At 43.1% G+C, this 23,427-nt stretch overlaps 1 protein-coding gene across 1 annotated transcript in view; it reads right to left on the bottom strand.

Moving 5' to 3' along the window:
- Positions 1–1,980: 1,980 nt before the first annotated feature.
- Positions 1,981–23,427, bottom strand: part of LOC126482183 (uncharacterized) — a 172,805-nt gene continuing 151,358 nt past the window's right edge. Inside the window, exons 5-6 of the mRNA XM_050106162.1 lie at positions 21,708–21,765; positions 1,981–2,648 (exon numbers count right to left, since the gene is read on the bottom strand). Of these exons, the coding sequence (XP_049962119.1) occupies positions 1,981–2,648; positions 21,708–21,765 (726 nt within the window). The remainder of the gene's footprint in view (positions 2,649–21,707; positions 21,766–23,427) is intronic.

Here is a 23,427-nt window from a genome sequence, read left to right as displayed (position 1 = left end):
GCCCTTATGAGCTAGTCTGCTCTTTTTATGTTTCCTTGGAGGACTGACTCTTGGGGAGGTTTCATCGTTTTCCATTACCTCTTGGGTTTCCTGCGCTCGGTCCTGTTCGCTGGCAAGTGATGGTTTCCTTGTGGTTTTCTGGAGACTTCCCATTCTGAAGGACTATAACCGGTTCAGGAGTTTGTTCTATTTCAACAGAGATATTTGGTTCTTTTTCTTGACTCTTTGGCTGTGTTGTCACCATCGAGTCGCTAACTTCCATTATCACTTCATTGTCGCGAGCTGCATCATCCTGAGTAGCGTCCCGAGTAGCATCAGGAGCGTCACGCGTATGGAGTTGTCCAGCGGCTGCCGCTACGTAAGTTAAAGGCAACGTTGACATGGCTGGGGGTCTCACTGCTTCGCCCGCCGGTAGCTGGGCCACTCGGCGTTGTATATACTGCGAGCGGACGTGGCCTGTACCGCCGCAAGACGCGGCTGCCCATCATACATTACTATAGCCCGATATATACGAGGGTATGTGCTTGTGTAAATCAACTCACAGTTGCCTGATACCATTCAAGACGGGGAACTTGTGAGCAGGAGACACTTTTCTGCAAAATTGCTAATTATTCTCCCATAAGGAGCCATCACGGAACTGATCTGCTCAGCAGTGATTTCAAATGGTAGCTCAAAGATACGGACAGTCCTTAATCCAAAGCCAGCATGCGTAACACGAACTTCACTAACATTGCCATCGTGATGTTTGAACTTAAATGTTCCGCCACTAGATTCAACAATTTTGTCACAAAATTCCGTGTTTTTAAGCTTGACAGACACAATGATACAATTGAAAGGTGAATACCTATAATATCCTCAAACGAAATTTTCACAACTTCCTCTAACCATGTCTCAATTTCGAACGAATTCGGTCTCTGCCCTTTCTGGTCGAAAACAAATTTCAATGTGTCTCTTCTATTAGGCTGATCCATCTCTCCTTCTAATATGAATCCATCAAGGGTCTCAAATAACCCAGCTAACTACTGCAACAGGCGCTTGATTTACGGAGCGGAGCGCAGCAGACCGCAGCGCACAGCATACTCCGGAGGTCTGCACACCACGGCCGCCAAAAGCCGACTGCTCTCGGCTACCCTGGCGGGTTCTCAGAGGTGATATCTCTTGAGTTACAGGGGGTAGGACGTCAAAGGGAACGACTCGAAAGGCAAGAGAGGTACCACAGGACATTTTAATTCCCACTGTCTATATATTTATAAATAAATTCATAAAACTTTGTCAGCATGACCAGGAAGGATTCAGGATTCACACTCATAGCAGTGGAAGTTCAAAAACACAACAAAATAATATTTTTTACTTACGAAAGTTCATCATTTTTTTCATTTACTACTGGCTGCATTTGTTGCTATAGGTACACTTTTCTTCGTAAGTAAGAGAGATTCTTCGATGAATTTTGCACAGCATACAAACCACACTTACAGGTGTATGAAACTCTAGAATTTATTTAATTTATGATAAAAAGAGTGAGGTGTTACATTTTAAACTTCATGTTTAGAAAAACTCCACTTTTATAGTTAATTATCTCAATTTTTACCACAGTTTTTAATAGCTTTGGAAGATTCTAGAGTTTCATACACCTGCAAGTATGATTTGTATGCTGTGCAAAATTCATCGAAGAATCTATCTTACTTATGAAGAAAAGTGTACCTATAGCAACAAATGTAGCCAATAGTAAGTGAAAAAATGATGAAATTTAACAAGCAAAACAAATTATTTTGTTATGTCTTCGAACTTGCACTGTTATGAGCGTAAATCGTGAGTCCTTCCTTGTCATAATGAGAAAGTTTTATGAAGTTATCTGTGAAAGTATAGACAGAGGGAATTAAAATGTCCTGTGCTGCCTCTCCTGCTCCAAGTCGGCCCGTTTGACGTCCTACACCCCTTAAGGGTTAAAGTGGGCGTTAGTTTAGTTGGATAGAGCACTGCTCATGCAAAGGTAAGGTTCCTGGCTTCAGACCCAGTCTGGTCTACGGTTTTGATACGGCAGGCAGCAGCAGTACTGACCTTGCCCTGACCGGGGTTCTCGGGCTCGAAGGTGGGCCGCGTGTGCTTCCACATCATCTTCTGCTGCTGGAAGTTGCGCCAGTCCTGCTTGAGCAGCTGGTTCTCGCGGGGCGGCAGCTGGGTGGTGGGCGGCGCCGCCACCTTTGGCCGGCGGCCCTTGCCGCCGCCCCCGCCCCTGCCGCCCCCGCCGCCCGCGCGGCCCCCGCCGGCCCCCGGCCTGGGCAGCGCTGGCACGGTGGGCACGACGACGCCCGCCTCGGCCAGCTGCCGCAGCCGTTGGCGGCGCGCCTCCTGCTCGGTGAGCGGGCGGCCCGCGGCGAGCGCGTCCGTGCGGTTCGCGTCGGCGTCCTTCTCCTGGCCCTCGGCCTGGCCCTGCCGCTGGCGCTGGCCCTTCTGACGCGGCTTCTTCTTCTTGTTGAGGTTGAAGCCCAGCCGCCGCCTGCGGCTGTCCGGCGTGCGCGTGCGGCCCGGCCGCGGCGGCGGGTTGTCGCTGCGGTTGTCGGCGCTGCTCTTCTTGTCCTCTGGGGGCAGCACGCCGTCGCCGTCGCCGCCGGTCACACGCGCTTGGAGGATGTTCTTCGTCATCACTCCTGCACATGGAGATAAGAAACTGACCACACAACACTGACGACGGCCGAAGCGGAACTAATAGTTGAAAAGGAACTAAAAAAAATGTTGTCATTTAATCTCAAAGATACAAGAGGAAAATTTGTTCGACTGCCATACCAGAGGAATACTCTAAAAAACTGTTTTCCCTTGATAGACAAAGGTCTAATTTCGAGATTCTTTTAATACTTCTAGTATTAACTTGTGGTGTGCATACTGTAAGACCTTCGGTACACACACCATCAGATTATTTGACTTGTCGCTCTAACGAAGTAGGTGAGTGTCAGCAATATGTCTCGTGGTCTTATCGTGGCATGTTTATCTTCTGCCGTTAGGTCAGACGATAGAAATGCCACTTGCACGCTTAGAGTAGCAGATTGATGGTGACCAATTTTAAACAGACTTGATTAATTTTCACACACATTTATTAAAATAATAACAAGCATAAAAATAACTTAGCTTGGTTCTGGATGCTATTTACAATTGACAATCTGAAGTTCCTTTGGTCTTGGTACGTTAATCTTATTTTCACTGATACTTGACAAAGTGTCTATTCATTTATCTTCATGGCTATATACAGGAATATGATAATCTTATTAGGTGCAGACTGAAACTTGATGGCTCAAATGGCTCTGAGCACTAAGGGGCTTATCAGCTGTGGTCATCAGTCCCCTAGAACTTAGAACTACTTAAACCTAACTAACCTAAGGACATCACACACATCCATGCCTGAGGCAGGATTCGAACCTGCAACCGTAGCACTGAAACTTGACTACATACTAATGCAGACTAACGCAGACTAATGCAGACTAATGCAGAATGGTACAGACTAGTGCAGACAAATGCAGACTGACTAATCAGAGCTCTGTACACTCGTTATAACACCTCGAGCGTTCAGGTATCACTGCGCGAGAGTGATCCGTGAGGAGAAAAGTTTCTACGTTAGCACCAATCTCACTGGCTGCATTACATATTAATATGCGGATCGACGGAACCAGATTTTGGTCCGTCTCTAAGACAGCGCCATCTCATAGTGCGGAGACGGACGAGCGCTGCGCCTGCGCTGTTGTGCTTAGTGGGGCGCGCTCTAGTGGGAAAGTTGTGTATGCGCTGACTACGCGGAACTATGTGCACAACATAACTACTTTTTGTTCTGATGTGTTGGCGTAAAGACGTACTGTATAATTTCATGTCTATGTGTGTGTTAAATGATGAAAAATGTGTTTTATAATTTCTGTCAAGATCAAGCCTAAATCCGATACCAATGGAGTACAAACAATTCTGTTAATTCGAGAAGGCGAATTTTAGATGGAGGCGACGATCTTTACGACGGCGCTGCTCAACAATAGAGGTACGTGATTGTGCTCACTACTTTCCTTTGGTGGCCGCTAAGATTAATTCCGATGTGTTTTTCCCGAGACATTCTGAACCTGCAATCTTCCTTTTCGTATAGAAATAGGAGTCCAATAGAAAAAGAAATATTCTTAAATTTAAATGATTACAATTCTTTTACCCAGGCCACGGGGAATGATAGAACGTACATGCCTCTACCCTGATTGACGTTCGCAATCTCCGAGTGTGTTACGACGTAATTATTTTACGAAAAAAAATTAATACAGATCTTTTCTCATCAGATCGCAACCACTCGCACGCGAATGTACGTACCCTCTGAATGTGTCTAGTCAGTCTTGCCCACTGTTCTAAAGCTTTTCTGTTAATATTCAGTGGATTGCTTCTCCGCAATTAATTTTTGTTTATGCCGCAAATCTCACTTCAAAAAATGGTTCAAATGGCCCTACGCACTATGCGACTTAACTTCTGAGGTCATCAGTCGCCTAGAACTTAGAACTAATTAAACCTAACTAACCGAAGGACATCACACACATCATGCCCGAGGCAGGATTCTAACCAGCGAGCGTAGCGATCGCTCGGCTCCAAACTGTAGCGCCTAGAACCGTACGGCCACTGCGGCCGGTTAAATCCCACTTCACGGGAAGTATTTATTACGCACAATAATTTCATATCTCTACAACTAAAATAACACAAAACAACAATAACATAACAGAGAGGGTAGGTTACATAGCACATAAACTGGTGAGGCTAAATTCAGAACAGTACAGACTACCTCAACCAGTCATAAGGACATCCAGGAATCAGAACCCACGAGAGCCCGCCTCCGATAGCTGAGTGGTCAGCCTGACAGAATGTCAATCCTAACGGCCCGGGTTCGCTTTCCGGCTGGGTCGGACATTTTCTCCGCTCAGGGACTGGCAGTTGTATTGTGCTAATCAGTTAGTTTTTAGGATGGTAGATGTTAAAGGCATGGTGAGCAGTGGCCAGCGTCTTGAGGGTCATTCCAAGACCCAGGCCGCCGCCCACAACCAGGTGATGGGCAATATTGTACCTATCTCTTCCCTATTCAATTCTCTTCCTTCCTTCTTTCTAAATATTTAATTTCGTTTTGCTTATTAATATCTCACTTGTTCTTGTATTAGTTATAAGTTTTCGTAATGCTGCACAAAAAAGATATCAAATGGATGTAAATAAATAGAGCCTGCCTCCACATGGCTGGACACAGGCAACGGTGTGAGTGGGGATGGGAGCCGGGGTGGTGTTACTTTCAGTCACTCCGGACCCCGGACCCAGTCACAGTGGCTAAGTGACAACATACGACCCACCATAAGAAGTTAGACGGTGGGTCATAAAAAATAAGCAGCTAATGAAAAGAAGTGTCCTAATCATCATCACTGAAGCCAAAATAAGCGGATACTTGTCTCAGCTTACCACACATACTCGACTGTTTTTGAGAGAACGATCTTCAGAATTTTCGATGTAATGTACACCCCTTTTAACTCGCAATACACTCAGTCCAACTGGTAACGTAGTGGCTGGCGTCATAAACTTTCAGGTTTTCGTCGTGCGTTCGAAATCCAATTAATTTTATTTATTTATTTATTTACACGTCAAGTTCCATAGGACCAATTTGAGAACCAATTCTCCAAAGTCATAGAACGTCTCAGAAGACGAAATTACAAATGTAAAAGTAATAATAAATAAAAAGTCAAGCCATAAGTTTAAGTAAACGCAATCAACAATATAACATAAGAATCAGCTTAATTTTTGAACTCCTCAACAGAATAGAAGGACGGACCAATGAGGAACTTCTTCAATGGTTCAAATGGCTCTGAGCACTATGGGACTCAACTGCTGATGTCATTAGTCCCCTAGAACTTAGAACTACTTAAACCTAACTAACCTAAGGACATCACAAACATCCATGCCCGAGGCAGGATTCGAACCTGCGACCGTAGCGGTCTTGCGGTTCCAGACTGCAGCGCCTTTAACCGCACGGCCACTTCGGCCGGCGGAACTTCTTCAGTTTCCATTTGAAAGTGCATGGATTACTGCCAAGATTTTTGAATTCTTGTCGTAGCTTATTGAAAATGGATGCAGCAGTATACTGCACACCTTTCTGCACGTGAGTTAAGGAAGTGTGGTCCAAATGCAGATTGGATTTATGCCTAGTATTAGCTGAGTGAAAGCTGCTAATTCTTATTGAGAGATCAATGTCAAAATACCCAGCCTAGTGAACAGGGGCCGACAAGAGGTTTGCGAACTTACACCACTGATTGGCCAAACCGCCCGTTTCTGAGCCAAAAATATCCGTTTAGAATAGGAAGAGTTACACCAAAATATAATACCATACGGCGTCAGCGAATGAAAATAAGCAAAGTGGACCAATTTTCGCGTCTATCGACCACTTCAGATATCGTTTGAATAGTAAAAATGGCAGCGTTAAGTCTTTGAACAAGATCCTGAACGTGGGCTTTCCACGACAGTTTAATACCTATCTGAACACCTAGAAATTTGAACTGTCTGGTTTCACTGATCATATGCCCATTGTGTGATTAAAACGACGGGTTTTGTTGAATTTTGTGTCATAAACTGTAAAAACTCAGTCTTACTGTGATTTAGCGTTAGTTTATTTTCTACAAGTCATGACCTTATATCATGAACTGCACTATTTGAAACAGAGCCAATGTTGTACACAACATCCTTTACTACCAAGCCAGTGTCACCAGAAAACAGAAATACTTTAGAGTTACACCTAATACTAGAACGCACATCATTTATATAAATAAGGAACAGAAGTGGCTCCAACACTGATCCCTGAGGCACCCCCCATTTGACCGTACTCCACTCAGATCCCACTTCACACTGTGAATAATGACCTTTTGCTGTCTGTTGTCAAAGTAAGAGGTGAACCAATTGTGAACTACTCCACGTATTCTGTAATTGTCTAACTTCTGGAGCAATATTCTGTGATGAACACAATCAAAGTGCTTGGCTAAATAAAAAATATGCGTTAGAACCCTTTTGTTTAAGCCGTCAAGTACCTCACAGAGAAACGAGAATATAGCATTTTCAATTATTAAAAGACTTCTAAAGCCGAACTGTACATTTGATAGCAAAAATACGTGGTATAAAATGATTAATTATCCTTACATACACAGCCTTTTCAATAAATTTAGCAAACACTTATGGCATAGATATAGGTCTAAAACTGTCTGCATTATCCCCTTCTCCCTTTTTATGAAGCGGCTTTACTACTGAGTACTTTAATCGTTCAGAAAACTGACCACTCTTAAAGGAAAAATTATAAATATGGCTAAGTACAGGGTTAACATGTGCAGCACAGTACTTTAATATTCTGATAGGCACTCCAACACATCCATGAGAACTCTTAGTCTTCAGTGATTTAATTATCGACTCAGTCTTCCCCTTGTCACTATCGCATAAGAGTATTTCAGACATCAGTCTCATCCTTTTCTTTATTTGTCTACCCATGTCTGTAGAATGTTAAAAGACTAGTGTTTCACTGAGTGAGCTCGCCCAGTGCTTAGCACAGTGGACTTGCATTCTGGAGGACGACGGTTTAAACCTGCATCCGGCCATCCTGATTTATGTTTTCCATGATTTCCCTACACCACTTCAGGCAAATTTCAGGATGATTCCTTTGAAAGGGTAAGGCCGACTTCCTTCGCCATCCTTCCCTAATCCGATGGGACCAATGATCTCGCTGTTTGGTCCCCTACCCCAAATCAAAATACCAACTAAGGTTTCTTATCAAGTTAGGGATACACGGACATTATATTGATTCTAAACTACAACAGCGTTTCACATTAAGTGTCATACATTTATTATACGGGGTGTTTGTAAAATCACTTACCATTTTCCACTCGGATATTTTATTATGTGCTATAAACAACATGAACATACATAAAAAGTTCTTGGCACAAATGCAGTTCATTTCATGAAAAAAATAAAAATAAAAATCCTATTTTGTACACAGGGTACAAAATTGTGGAGGCGTGACCCTACCCACAGTGCCAACGCTTCAGTTAGACTGTTTACCCGCAGAAGGTACAGACTGTACCTCGAAAACTTCGACATCATTTTCTCAGAAACGGTCGAGTTTCTACGGATAAGCCGAGGCATGTGTTCCCTTATTTTGATGCCTCCTCCACTGAGCGAAGTTCCTGGGAAATCGATATATGGCATTTGCCGTGTTCTCCTTGTCAGCTTCGCAGCTAACACATGGCACACAGACTGAACCTTGTCACCAACAAAGCGTGAGTCAGACGAGGGCAAAGAAGTGTACCATTTAGACTATCAGGAGGCTCCGGCACCAACTTAGTGAATGCACTGTGTGCATCGAAATACGTCCGATACAGAGCTGCAAGGTACTGGTTAAAGATGGGAACGCAAGATAAGTTACACACAATAAATAGCGTATTAATACAGACGACGTGTCACCTTATAAGTTGGCGTTTGGATACATGGCAAGGTGAGGGGCATGTGAGTGATAAGAGACGTAGACTACACGAGTTCCTCCTTGACATAAGGGAGCGATTGAGAACGAAACATATCGATCCTAACCGCGGTATGGTACATTTATTAACTGGACATTGACCGTATCCCACGCACTTGAGCCGCATGAGTCTGAGACCGACACCTACATGCACGTGTGGGGAAGGACATTCCCCAGAACACACTGTCATCTTCTAAATGCAGCACGCGAACAATGAAAGTATACTACTCTTAAGACTACAGAGTGTGGACAGTGACACCCACATTGACACCGACAACAGTGACTCTGAAGTGGGGCTGGAGGAGGTCGAAGATGAGATGTAGGAGTAAATAAGACGCCTAGAGTTATAAATCAGACATAACATTCCAAATTGCAATGACAAATTGCACAGACCATTCAAAGGGTGGTTAAAAATAGTGAATACTGGCGTAAATGTAGCGCAAGGCGCATGCTATCTAGCCAAAACGTATCCACTGTTGTACATGGATGAGTACCTAACGTTAATGCACAGGATTAGCAACCCCATTTCTCTGCTGCTAAGCAAATTACTTTATTGTGACTGGCGGTCAACAGTTCGAAGAAACAATTCCGAGGTATTCATCCCTAGTCACAGTCGGTGATAGCACTAACAAATCTCCCCTCTATCCAATAATCTTTTTGTATTCTTCTTAAATGAACTGAATTTTATTTATATTTCAACTTCAAATAATTTATTATTTTTTTAAAAAGTATTCATTCCTTGTCAAATGTTGCAAACAAAAGCAAAACAAAAAACAACAACAAACAACAAATAACAAACGAAAACTATAATACTTTTTTTGGGTCATCCGTCTCCTCACTGGTTTGTTGCAGACCGCCACGAATTCTTCTTCTGTGCCAACCACTTCATCTCAGAGTAGTACGTCCTCAAATATTTGCTGGATGTATTCCTATCTCTGACTTCATCTACAGATTTTGCCCCCTACAGCTCCCTCTCGTACCATGGAAGTCATTCCCTCATGTCTCAACAGATGTCCTATCATCCTGTCCCTTCTCCTTATCAGTGTTTTCCACATATTCCTTTCCTCTCCGATTCTGTGCAGAACCTTCTCATTCCTTACCTTATCAGTCCACCTAATGTCCAGCATTCGTCTGTAGCACCACATCTCAAATGCTTCGATTCTCTTCTATTCCGGTTTCCCCACAGTCCATGTTGCACTACCATACAATGCTGTACTCCAGACATGCATTCTCAGAAATTTCTTCCTCAAATTATGGCCTATGTTTGATGCTAGTACACTTCTCCTGGCCAGGAATGCCCTTTTTACCACTCCTAGTGTACTTTTGATGTCCCCCTTGCTCCGTCCGTCATTGGTTACTTTATTACCTAGGTAGCAGAATTCCTTAACTTCATCTACATCGTGACCATCAATCCTGATGTTAAGTTTCTCGCTGTTCTCATTTCTTCTATTTCTCATTACTTTCGTCGTTCTTCGATTTACTCTCAAACTATACTCTGTTCTCATTAGATCTTCCATTCCATTCAGCAGATCATCCAATTCTTCTTCACTTTCACCCAGGATAATAATGTCATCAGCAAATCGTATCATTGATAGTCTTTCATCTTCAATTTTAATTCCACTCCTGAACCTTTCTTTTATTTCCATCATCGCTTTTTCGAATCCAGATTGAACCGTTTTTAATCCGAGCACTTCGTTCTTGGTCGTCCACTCTTATTATTCCCGTTTGGCTCCTGTACATGTCGTATATTACCCTTCTCTCCCTATAGCTTACCCGTATTTTTCTCAGAATTTCCAACATCTTACACCATCTTACACCATCGAACGCTTTATCCAGGTCGACAGATCCCATTAACGTGTCTTGATTTTTCTTTAGTCTTGCTTCCATTATCAACCGCAACGTCAGAATTGCTTCTCTCGTGTCCTTAGCTTTCCTAAAGCCAAACTGGTCGTCGTCTAGCACATCCTCAATTTTCTTTTCTATTACTCTGTATATTATTCTTGTCAGCAACGTGGATGTATGAGCTGTTAAGCTGATTGTACGATGATCCTCGCATTTGTCAGCTCTTGCAGTCTTCGGAATGGTGTGGATGATATTTTTCCGAAAGTCAGATCGTATGCCGCCAGACACACACATTCTACACCTACGTGATTTTAGAAATTTTGATGGAATGTTTCCTGATCTTAAGTCCTCCAAAGCTCTCTTAAATTCTGATTCTAAATTGACTCCTGTTTCTTTTGCTATCACATCAGACAAATCGTCCCCTTCTAGAGGCTTTTGATGTATACTTTCCACCTATCCGATCTTTCCTCTGCATTCAACAGCAGTATTCACGTTGGACTCTTAATGTTACCACCCTTGCTTTTAATATGACCGAAGGTTGTTTTGACTTTCCTGTATGCTGAGCCTGTCCTTCCGACAACCATTCCTTTATCGATTTCTTCACATCTTTCATGCAGCCATTTCATCTTAGTTTTCCTGCACTTCCTGTTTATTTCATTCCTCAGCGACTTGTATTTCTGTATTCCTGATTTTACCGGAACACTTTTGCATTTCCTTTTTTAATCGATCTACTGAAGTATTTCTTCTGTTACCAATGGTTTCTTCGCAGTTACCTTCTTTATACCTATGTTTTTCTTTCGAACTTCTGTGACGGCCCTTTTTTAGAGACGTCCATCCTTCTTCAGCTGTACTGCCTACTGAGCTATTCCTTATTAATGTATCTATAGCGTTAGAGAACTTCAAGCGTATCTCGTCATTCCTTAGTACTTCCGCATCCCACTTGTTTGCATATTGATTCTTCCTGACTAATGTTTTTAAACTTCAGTCTACTCTTTATCAATACTGTATTGTGATCTGAGTCTACATCTGCTTCTGGGAACGCCTTACAATCCAGTATCTGATTTCGGAATCTCTGTCTGACCATGACGTAATTTAACTGATATCATCCAGTATCACCCGGCCTTTTCCAAGTATCGCTTCTCATCTTGTGATTTTTGAATATAGTATTCGCTATTACTAGCTGAAATTTATTACAGAGCTCAATTAGTCTTCCTCCTCTCTCATTCCTTGTCCCAACCCCTAATTCTCCTGTAACCTGTTCTTCTACTCCTTCCCCCACAACTGCATTCCAGTCCCTCATGACGATTAGATTTTTCATCTCCTCTTATGTGCTGTGTTACTTTTTCCATATCCTCATATACATTCTCTATCTCTTCATCTCCATCTTGTGACGTCGGTATGTATGCCTGAACTATCGTTGTCGGTTTGCTGTCGATTCTGATAAGAACAACTCTATCACGGAACTGTTCATAATAACTAACACTTTGCCCTGCCTTCCTATTCATAAGGAATCCTACTCTCGCTATACCTTTTTCTGCTGCTGTTGATATTACCCTATACTCATCTGACCAGAAATCCTTGTCTTCTCTCCATTTCACTCCACTGATCCCTACTATATCTAGATCGAGCCTTTGCATTTCCGTTTTCAGGTTTCCTAGTTTCCCTCCCACGTTCAAGCTTCCGACATTCCACGCCCCGACTCGTAGAACGTTATCCTTTCGTTTATTATTCAGTTTTTTCCTCATGGTCACCTCCCCTTGGCAGTCCCCTCTCGGAGATCCGAATGGTGGACTATTCCGGAATCTTTAGCCACTGGAGAGATCATCATGACACTTTTTCAATTACAGGCCACATGTCCTATTGATACGCGTTACGTGTCTTTAACGCAGTGGTTTCCGTTGCCTTCTGCATCCTCATGCCTTTGGGAGCAGTTTCCCACCCCTAGGACAAAAGAGTGCCCCGAACCCCTGTCCGCTCCTCCGCCCTCTTTGACAAGGCCGTTGGCAGAATGAGGCTGACTTCTTACGCCGGAATCTTCGGCCGCCAATGCTGATTATTAATCAAGATTTAAGCAGTGGCAGGATTTGAATTCGGGAAGGAGGACGTTTTGATTACTAATCAAAGATATTACCCCCTTTTTGTTAATCTCATTTTGTTAGTTATTGTTTGGTGTATTTCTTCGGGATGGACGTCCCACGACGCTTATTCAAGTTCATCGTTGGTCCATAAACTTAATTTTTTCATTACAGAGGGCGGCTAACCCTCTGACCGAACACACTGAGCTACCGTGCCGTCTATTCCTAGACCACGGCTGCTGGCCACTGTAATACGTACGGCCTCTTTTAATGTGAACAGAAGTGGATGGGGATTCCACTCAGCAAGCAATAGCTCAAGACAGTCGCCAGACAATCGAAAGACGCTATCTAGACAGTGTGTCAGGACCCATCTACAGTCGCTGCCAAGAAGAACCTAACCACAGCTGCCAACATGGGTGATCCCGACTACGCACAGACTCAAAATTTCACTTGTTCTTGAAGTGGTCAACTGCGCGCGGTCAGCTGTGCTGATTTTCTTAGTCAAGTTAACTGCGCACGGCGGAAAACACAAGTTAAGTTCCCACTACAGCATTTTCCTTCCCATTTTCAGAGACTTAGAATTGTCTATGACTGCTAAGCTAGACGAGTCATAGATATGGTTAAAAATGTTGCATAAAATACTCTCGCCAATAATGCAGCGTTCTTTAAGGTACTTGGAAAGACACAGAAACTATATTCATTCCTTATGATAGTAAAAATGAAATCACTCTGTGTGCTGCACGTTCTCAAGTTTATTATTATATAGGTGAGCCATACTGCGTCATTAATTTTAATGTAGATGGTTTTCTAAGTGAACGATACCATCAAGAACATAATGTATATGTGGAAGTGCACTGAGGAAATTAAGGCCGAAAAGCACTGTGAAATGCCTCACGATCATTGGTTGTTCTTTCGGAACTTAAGTAGTGAAAGCCCAAATTTAGGGTGGAAACTTACATTCCGAGTCTATGAAGTTCCTCGTCAGATTATCAGCAAAACATGTAACATTTTCATTTTCAGATTTAGTGTTCATTAAACCTTCAACAAAAGCACCCCCACCCCTCCAAATTTACTATTCCACTTAAGATTTCTTCATACGAAACTGCTGCTTGTTAGGCAACAAAGAAAATACTAAGGCTATGTACTTACCATTGTTCGAAACAAGAATTGAAAATAAGTGCTGATAAAATTTGCTACAGCAGTCGAAGATGGGGAGACCAAAAATTTTGCCGCTATTACACAGCAGTTGTAAATTACTTTCAGTTGGAAAGGACACAATTAAGATAGAGCAGTTGATGAGAACCATATTTCCTTTCTTTGCACTTAAAACGCACATTTCCTGCAATACACTATGAACTTCATTTAATGTTTATGGCAATGGCTGCAAAATAGATCTTCTCTCCATATAATAGCACATTTTTTAATGTTAGTAACATCTTGGTTGTAAACATGGAGTCCATTAGAGGCAACTTCTTTACAAATTATTTTTAAAGCTCTCTATCATAATTCAGTAATAGTATTGTGTTTTAGTATGACTTCATTAGTAAACAGAATGTGGATTGAAGAACCGTAAATACCGTTCTTACATGTTTTTAATGTACAGCGCTACACTACTCCACGTTGTATTTCTCTGTCTTTTTGAAATTTATTTCTTCCAACAACGATCAATTTATGGCCTTACTCACTTGCGATATGCTCCACAGGAATCCAAAATGTTACAACCATGTTAGAAAACTACTACGTAAAGAAAGTGAACTTCATAACTAGCTGACAAACAAAAGCTGAACGAAGCGACTATGAGCGTAAGGAGAGCAATGAGAGAAGTGTTCAATAATTTTGAAAGCAAAACTTTGTTAACCGATCCGAGTGAAAAGCCGGAGAAGTTTTGGCCTTATGTAAAATCAGTAAATAACATCATCTTTTCATTCATTCAATGACCATACTGGCATAAACGGAAGATAACAGAGATAAGTCTAAGTACTGAATCCGGTCCTCCGAAATCGTTTCACTGCGGAAGATCGTAACCCAGTACCTCCTTTCAATCACCGTACAAAAGTCGAAATGGCAGATATTGTGATAACCGGTAGCGGAACAGGAAAATAACTACAATCACTTACAAGTAGTGAAAAGGCGTCAGGACCAGATGAGATACCTATAACGTTCTACAGGGATTATGCGAAAGAACTTGTTCCCCTTCTAGCAACAATTTATCGTAGATTGCTTGGGCAACGAAGAGTACCTAGCGACTGGCAGAAATTGCAGGTCATTCCCGTTTTTAAGAAGGGCCGCAGCACAGATGCACACAATTATAGAGCTGTAACGTGGACGTTAATCTGTTGTATAATTATGGAACATATTTTATGCTCAAGAATGATGACGTTCTTAGAGAATTAAAATCTCCTCTCCAACATGGATTCCGCAAACAGAGATCCTGGGAAACTCATCTCGCTCTGTTCCTCCATGAGACCCACAGTGACCAAGACAATGGCATTCAGGTTGATGCCGTCTTCCTTGACTTCAGGAAGTCATTTGACACCGTCACGTATTGCCGTTAGTGAGAAAAATACGAACTTACCGAGTATCGGAGCAGATCTGTGACTGAATTTAAGACTTCCCTGCAGACAGAACACAACACGTCGCTCTTAACGGAGCAAAATCGACAGACGTGAAGGTAACTTCCTATGTACCCCAAGGAAGTGTGATAGTATCGTTGCCGTTTACAGTATATATAAGTGATGTAGTAGAAAGCGTCGGATGCTCTCTAAGGCTATTCACAGACGAAGCGGTGGTGTATAACAAACTAGCAACGCCAGAAGATAGTAACGATTTGCAGAATGCCCTCCAGACAAATGGTGCGGGTTCTGTCAGTTGACCCTGAACGTAAATAAATGTAATGTATGGCGCATAAGAAGGAAAAGAAATCCACTACTGTGCAGCTACACTTTAGATGACAAACCGCCGGAAACAGTATCTGCCGTAATACATCTAGGAGTAACTATCCAGATCGACTTTAAGTGGAATGACCAAATAAAAGCCGGCCGAAGTGGCCGTGCGGTTAAAGGCGCTGCAGTCTGGAACCGCAAGACCGCTACGGTCGCAGGTTCGAATCCTGCCTCGGGCATGGATGTTTGTGATGTCCTTAGGTTAGTTAGGTTTAACTAGTTCTAAATTCTAGGGGACTAATGACCTCAGCAGTTGAGTCCCATAGTGCTCAGAGCCATTTGAACCATTTGACCAAATAAAACAAGTAGTGGGAAAAGCAGATGCCACACTCAGATTCATAGGAGGAATCTTAAGGAAATGTAATACATCTAGGAAGTTTTGTAAACCCTCGTTGCCGGTTCTGTAAAGGCCACGTGGCTAAAGCTGTGGAGGCCGAGTTGCCACTGTTGCTACGGTAGGCCGAGTTTGTGAGGTCGTGAAACGGCTTCTGTTGCAATACACCGCTAATACAGTTTTTCCCTGTCACTACTGCACAGGTGTGCCCCAGGATCAGGTAACAGGATAGGAGAACAAAGGTCCTACGGCACTCCAACAAATTAGTAACAAAGTCACACAAGTAAGTTAAAAGGTTTACTTATCTTTATGACTTGTTGAATAACTAAGTCTGCAACTCTGCATGTAATATAACACAAAAAAGGCCCTCAATGGCTAAGTGCAAGTAATCGTAGGTAAATTTCACAGCACATAGCAAGTGCAACTGTCCGTTCACTACGAGGTGCATTGAAGTTCTAAGGCCTCCGATTTTTTTTCTAATTAACTACTCACCCGAAATCGATGAAACTGGCGTTACTTCTCGACGTAATCGCCCTGCAGACGTACACATTTTTCACAACGCTGACGCCATGATTCCATGGCAGCGGCGAAGGCTTCTTTAGAAGTCTGTTTTGACCACTGGAAAATCGCTGAGGCAATAGCAGGACGGCTGGTGAATGTGCGGCCACGGAGAGTGTCTTTCATTGTTGGGAAAAGCCAAAAGTCACTAGGAGCCAGGTCAGGTGAGTAGGGAGCATGAGGAATCACTTCAAAGTTGTTATCACGAAGAAACTGTTGCGTAGCGTTAGCTCGATGTGCGGGTGCGTTGTCTTGGTGAAACAGCAGACGCGCAGCCCTTCCCGGACGTTTTTGTTGCAGTGCAGGAAGGAATTTGTTCTTCAAAAGATTTTCGTAGGATGCACCTGTTACCGTAGTGCCCTTTGGAACGCAATGGGTAAGGATTACACCCTCGCTGTCCCAGAACATTGACACCATCATTTTTTCAGCACTGGCGATTACCCGAAATTTTTTTGGTGGCGGTGAATCTGTGTGCTTCCATTGAGCTGACTGGCGCTTTGTTTCTGGATTGAAAAATGGCATCCACGTCTCATCCATTGTCACAACCGACGAAAAGAAAGTCCCATTCATGCTGTCATTGCGCGTCAACATTGCTTGGCAACATGCCACACGGGCACCCATGTGGTCGTCCGTCAGCATTTGTGGCTCCCACCTGGATGACACTTTTCGCATTTTCAGGTCGTCATGCAGGATTGTGTGCACAGAACCCACAGAAATGTCAACTCTGGAGGCGATCTGTTCAACAGTCATTTGGCGATCCCCCAAAACAATTCTCTCCACTTTCTCGATCATGTCGTCAGACCAGCTTGTGCGAGCCTGAGGTTGTTTCGGTTTGTTGTCACACGATGCTATGCCTTCATTAAACCGTCGCACCCACGAACGCTCTTTCGACACATCCATAACTCCATCACCACATGTCTCCTTCAACTGTCGATGAATTTCAATTGGTTTCACACCACGCAAATTCAGAAAACGAATGATTGCACGCTGTTCAAGTAAGGAAAACGTCTGCCATTTTAAGTATTTAAAACAGTTCTCATTCTCGCCGCTGGCGGTAAAATTCCATCTGCCGTACGGTGCTGCCATCTCTGGGACGTATTGACAATGAACGCGACCTCATTTTAAAACAATGCGGATGTTTCTATCTCTTTCCAGTCCGGAGTAAAAAAATCGGAGGCCTTAGAACTTGAATGCACCTCGTAAACGACGTTCCCTGTCTAAGTCAGCCCTAAACGATGATTGTACTCGGCCGGCAATTGGCCGAGTCGAAGTCGATATCTTCGTCATCAGTGCCGCCCGTGGCGCCGGTAGAACCCGTGCAAGTGGCGAGTCTCTATAGCACTGGCACCAGCTCGCATCTTTGCGCCTGTGATGCTTTTGCCATGGCTGTGTCTTTGTTCCGACGACACAGCACGAAAGAAGTGGTTTCGTAGGCGCTTGTTCGACCGATTCTTGAGTAATGTTCATTTATCTGGGATTCCTACCAGATAGGGCTGATCAAAGAGATAGAGAAGATTCAACGAAATGCAGCACGTTTGGTCACGGGAGCGTTACGACGATGCTCAACGTACTCCACTGGCAGACGTTACAAGAGAGACGTTGTGCATCACGGAGAGATTCTCTATTGAAATTTCCAAAGAGCGCTTTCTGGGAAGAGTTGGACAACATATTACTTCCTCCCCCCCCCCCCCCTACATACGTCTCACGCAATGACCATGAGGAGAAAATTCGAGAAATTATAGCCAACACAGAGGCTTACCGGCAGTCATACTTCCCATGGGCTATTCGCAATTTTGAAACAGGGTTGGAGGGCTCAGTTAGTAGTACAAAAGGTACCCTCCGCCAAACACAATTAAGTGGCTTGTGGAATATGATGTAGATGTAGAGGAGCGTTACAATCCATTTTTAGCTAACTAGTCACATATCAAGATTAGGAACAGGCACACACAGCACAGCACTCGGAGAAATTGACTAATGATAGCAGTGAGAGCAACAGTTCACTGCAAACGTTACCAAATAGCAAACAAAATACTCGCGCGCATTTGACCTGTTTATAACATGCCTCATCACATGCAGTCAACCGTTTTGCTGAGGTAAAGCTAAACCTGATAGCATGCAGTTCGACAAACAGTAAACCTTTTCGCGCGGAATCGGTACCGACCCACAAGTCAAACGCAATGTAGGCACCATTCCGCTACGAGAGACAATGTTTGAGGAGCAGGTGAACTCCAACAGGGGCTGCCAATCTCACGAATTCGGTGAAGCAGTCCGAGTGGTGATATAACGTGTAGCCCGGCAGTCTTGGTTCAAATGGCTCTGAGCACTATGGGACGCAACATCTTAGGTCATCAGTCCCCTAGAACTTAGAACTACTTAAACCTAACTAACCTAAGGACATCACACACATCCATGCCCGAGGCAGGATTCGAACCTGCGACCGTAGCAGTCCCGCGGTTCCGGACTGCAGCGCCCAGAACCGCACGGTCACCGCGGCCGGCTCCCGGCAGTCTACAAAACGGTCTTCCGCGAGCAGTCTTCCGTGTTAAGTCTTCAGTCTTAAATTTTTGGCGAGTAGTCTTCGATGTTCAGTTTTCAGTCTTGAGCGATTCAGTGAACAGTGAAAAGTCGGTTTTCTTCGACGCAATCCTCTGGCAGAGTTCGTCTGGAGTTAGCAACAGCCATTGGGGAATACTCCATTACCGGCAACAGCCCGCGAGGACTGGAACCACAACAGCCAGCCGTTAGAGCAAGGCCACAGCTACGAACCTCGACTCTAGCCAGGTGTGTACCACTGGAAGTGACTACCATTTCGGGAACTCATTCCTCAGTCTGTATCAATCAAATCTGTAATCGAAGTAGGATGTTCAGCTGTGTGTGAGGTACAATTTAAGTTTTCTTGTACTTTGTTCCTTGTACCCATTTTGTGTACTGATATGGAATTCTTACACAGTCGTTCGAATCCAACCACATCCATAATCCGATCGATAGTGTGGTCGTTGCATCACAACGTCCAGCAGCTTCGATAAATTTACATTTGCCTAATTTTTTTTTTTTATTCTCAATTAAGAATCCGCGGGAACAACCTCGCAAGATCAGCGATAGCCAGACTTGTGCAACAACTTGTCCGAGGCGTTACAGCCGACATTCAATGTGCAACACGTTTCCTTAACCGTAATCCACCGCTGAGCAGGGATGAAAAAAGTCGTGACGGTGCTCATTATGAGGTTTGGCAGCTGAGTAGACATCACTATTTTTCTGTTATATTAATAGAAGAGAAAGCCATCAGCAGTGTTTAGGTTTTGTACTGCACTTCATCATCTTCCCTTCTCTCTGTTTTAAAAAACTATTCTACTGTGACGTAGACCATTGTCTTCCTAGTACGCCAGAATGACATTGCTCAGTGCTGCGAATCGAATTTGGAGTTATAACATGATGGATGTTATGGATTTATCATGCCTCTGAATTATTTTCAAGGTTTAAATACATCAGTTTTTACTTTTTGATAGGGTACGTAGTGATCTTCGTTCTTCCCTACGGGAACTAAAATTTAATCACAGATTCTCATTCTACAATTTATTAATTTTGGTCATACTGACTACGTTTTGGAATGGAGATTGTGTGGAATAATTATTTTTTTCTATATCTGTATCTACATATTCACGATTACTCTGCTACTCACAACTAAGTGTCTGACAGAGGGTTCATCGAACCCCTTTAAACTACTTCTCTACCGTTCCATTCTCATAAAGTGCGAGGGAGAAACTTAAAACTTTCTGTGCGAGCTCTGATTTCTCTTATTGTATTATGATGATCATTTCTCCCTATATAGTTGAGCGCTAATAAAACATTTTCTTACTCTGAGGAGAAAGTTGGTGATTGATATTTCATGGGAAGGTCCTGCCGCAGCGAGAAACGCCTTTGTTTTAATGACTGCCACCCCAATTCGTGTTTCATATCCGCAATAACACAAAACGAGCTACCCTTCTTTGAACTTTTTCGACGTCTTCCGTCTTGTCTGATTCGGATCCCACATTGCAGAGCAATACTCCAGAAGAGGGAGGACAAGCGTAGTGTAAGCAGTCTCTTCAGAAGATCCGTTACATTTTCTAAGTGTTCTGTCAATAAATCGCAGTCTTTCGTTTGCGTTCCCCACAACATTGTCTATGTGACCGTTTCAATTGACATTATTCGTCATTGTAAAATTTAGTTATGTTTACAGTCCTTAGATCTGTGTGCTTTAACGTGTAACTGAAATTTAGCGCATTCCTTTTAGTAATAGGAAACTGAGATGATACTTAATAGGTACGCAGTTTAATTATAAGTCGCTTGTAACAACGGTGTCAAGAGGCTTCTGGAAATCTAAAAATATGGAATGAATTTGACGTGACCTGTCGATAGCTGTCATTACTTCGTGAGAATAAAGAAATAGTTGTAGAAAAACGAATTTATTTGTCAATAAATAATTTTCTTCGAAGTGATTTACAATGTTTCAGCACAGTATGTATTCCAAAATCCTACTGCACATTGGAATAACTACTGCAACTTCCTAGTCTTTGGGTACGGATTTTTCTACGACCGAGTGGTTGTGTATGATTGCTACGTATGGAGCTATTGTATCACCATACTCTGAAAGGAACATGACTGGTATACATTCTGGATCGGAAGCCTTGCCGTTGTTGAGCGCCTTAAGCTGCTTCACTACTCAGACGGTACGTACTTCTAAGCTGCTCGTGTTGGCAGTTGTTTCTGATTCTAATTCTCGAATATTAATTTCGTCATCTTTTGTGAAGGAATTTCGGAAAACCGCGTTTAGTATCTCTGCTTTAGTGGCACTGTAATCAATAATACTACCAGTGTTATAGCGTTGTGAAGGTGTAGCTTACATTATGCCACTGGCGTACTTTACATACGGTCGGAATCTCTTTTGGTTTTCTGTTAGATTTCGAGACACAGTTTCGTTGTGGAAGCTATTTATTTGTTTCTGACCAACCACTGCTACCTCCTCTCTCCAAATACCCGAACAGCCACCTCAGTTCCGAAAAGCAAATAAACATTCTTTGTTAATTTATTTTAAGACAATTAACTTTTAAGGAACAGTTTTCTCTGTGCATGAAAGCCTGAATAACGGCAGAACATGCTCGAACCGAGTTTCAATGAGTTAAATTGAATATAAAACAAAGGACAGTGACTGGCAGCAGAAAACACAAATAAATAATTACTTATTCTCCACATCATAAGCACTATTGTCTCACTTCTCTATTTGACTACTTTAAAATACGAGCAATAGTCAGGATATCTGTGTAATCTGGAAGTAATGGCCCGGGCTGTCTTCTGTAAATCTTAACTGCAACTGAAAAGATCTCGGGAAGCTTTGTTGGGCATGTCAGACTTATGAAACCAGTGTAATGAGCCATACTTACTCCAGTGATCAGGATTCTCTGAGATCCGCACGAGAAGCTCCATCAGACTTTCAGCCACCTGCAAAGAGAAGAAATGGTTGTTGAGTATAGCGTGACGGTAGAGAAAATACAGAAAGTCAATTTGTGATTGGTACTGTATAAAGTATGTCCATGTCTCTTTCTGTGGCATAAAATTTACCTTGGATGAAGCTTCGTTTTAAATACTGATTTGGCCAGCCGAAGCGGCCGAGCGGTTCTAGGCGCTACAGTCTGGAACCGCGCGACCGCTACGGTCGCAGGTTCGAATCGTGCCTCGGGCATGGATGTGTGTGATGTCCTTAGGTTAGTTAGGTTTAAGTAGTTCTAAGTTCTAGGGGACTGATGACTTCAGGAGTTAAGTACCATAGTGCTCTGAGCCATTTGAAACAAATACTGATTTGGAAAGTGACTGTTAGAAGTGGCGCCAAGCTGTTGTCAGCACTAAAGGAAGTAATGCAGTGCAAGATGGTACTAACTAGTGTCAGTAATAAGCAGTTTTCAAAGGTGTGGAAAATGTTCAGTAATTTGAAGCTCTTGTAACTCTTTCATAATTTAAAAGCACGATAATTACTATACTGCACTTCGTAAGTTTCCGCTACACCTGGCACAACACCATTGTAAAAATGTTAAGGAGATAGTTTCAGTATCATATTTTTATTTCGGCCATAAATGTAATCGACCCCTTCCTATAACCTCTGTCCAGACTACATATATTTGTCAGAAAGATAACAATATTCAGATATAACATCTGCAATAATAGTGTAACTTTTAAGGGCGCTGTAATTAACATAGGGTAGGTATTACTTAGACACTGACAAACCAATCATTAAGTGTTAGGTTGTGGAGCGCAATGAATTATCTATCAAGGGACCGATAGCTTCGTGATAATGGACACCAGCATTACGTACCCGTTAACCTGACAACATCCTTCAACTACATCCCATACTCTGAGGACACAGATGAGACTTGAAAGAAGAGTGGATCAAGTCAGAAATTCATTACGGCGATTCAAAATCTTCGGGGATTCTTCATCAAGTCCTATCCATTTTTCCAAGGTGCAAGATGGATGTGGGTCGCTACACAGATGTCGCATGTCCTCGAAGTATAAAGACGAAACAGAATCCGGAAAGAAACAGCTTCCTCATCAAGAAGGTCAAGACGCTTGATCAATAGCAGAGAATGAAAGGCACAACTTAAGTCTGGAATGGCCCGCATCTCGTGGTCGTGCGGTAGCGTTCTCGCTTCCCACGCCCGGGTTCCCGGGTTCGATTCCCGGCGGGGCAGGGATTTTCTCTGCCTCGTGATGGCTGGGTGTTGTGTGCTGTCCTTAGGTTAGTTAGGTTTAAGTAGTTCTAAGTTCTAGGGGACTGATGACCATAGCTGTTAAGTCCCATAGTGCTCAGAGCCATTTTAAGTCTGGAAGAGATATGATGACTGACAGATATGATGGAGGTGTTCAGTCGATACTAATTGACACGGGCTGATTTCCACTCATGGTTAGTCGGAATTTACGAGCGAGACGCAGAAGTGGAAACCCTGACACCAGCAAAGGTAGCCGATAGGAGGGGCTTGACACATGGATCGGCTACGCCGAATGAGAAGCTGCTGTTTGGTGTCTGGTATAATTCGGATCCTTTTTTTCACAACCATAGAGAATCACAGCCAGGCATGGTATGCAATAATAGTGGCAAGTATGCCAGCT

Source organism: Schistocerca serialis, chromosome 5, assembly GCF_023864345.2.
Source record: "Schistocerca serialis cubense isolate TAMUIC-IGC-003099 chromosome 5, iqSchSeri2.2, whole genome shotgun sequence".
NCBI classification, from domain to species: Eukaryota; Metazoa; Arthropoda; class Insecta; order Orthoptera; family Acrididae; genus Schistocerca; species Schistocerca serialis.
Note: the sequence above shows the minus strand (reverse complement) of the source record. Positions and strands in the feature narration are given on the sequence as shown.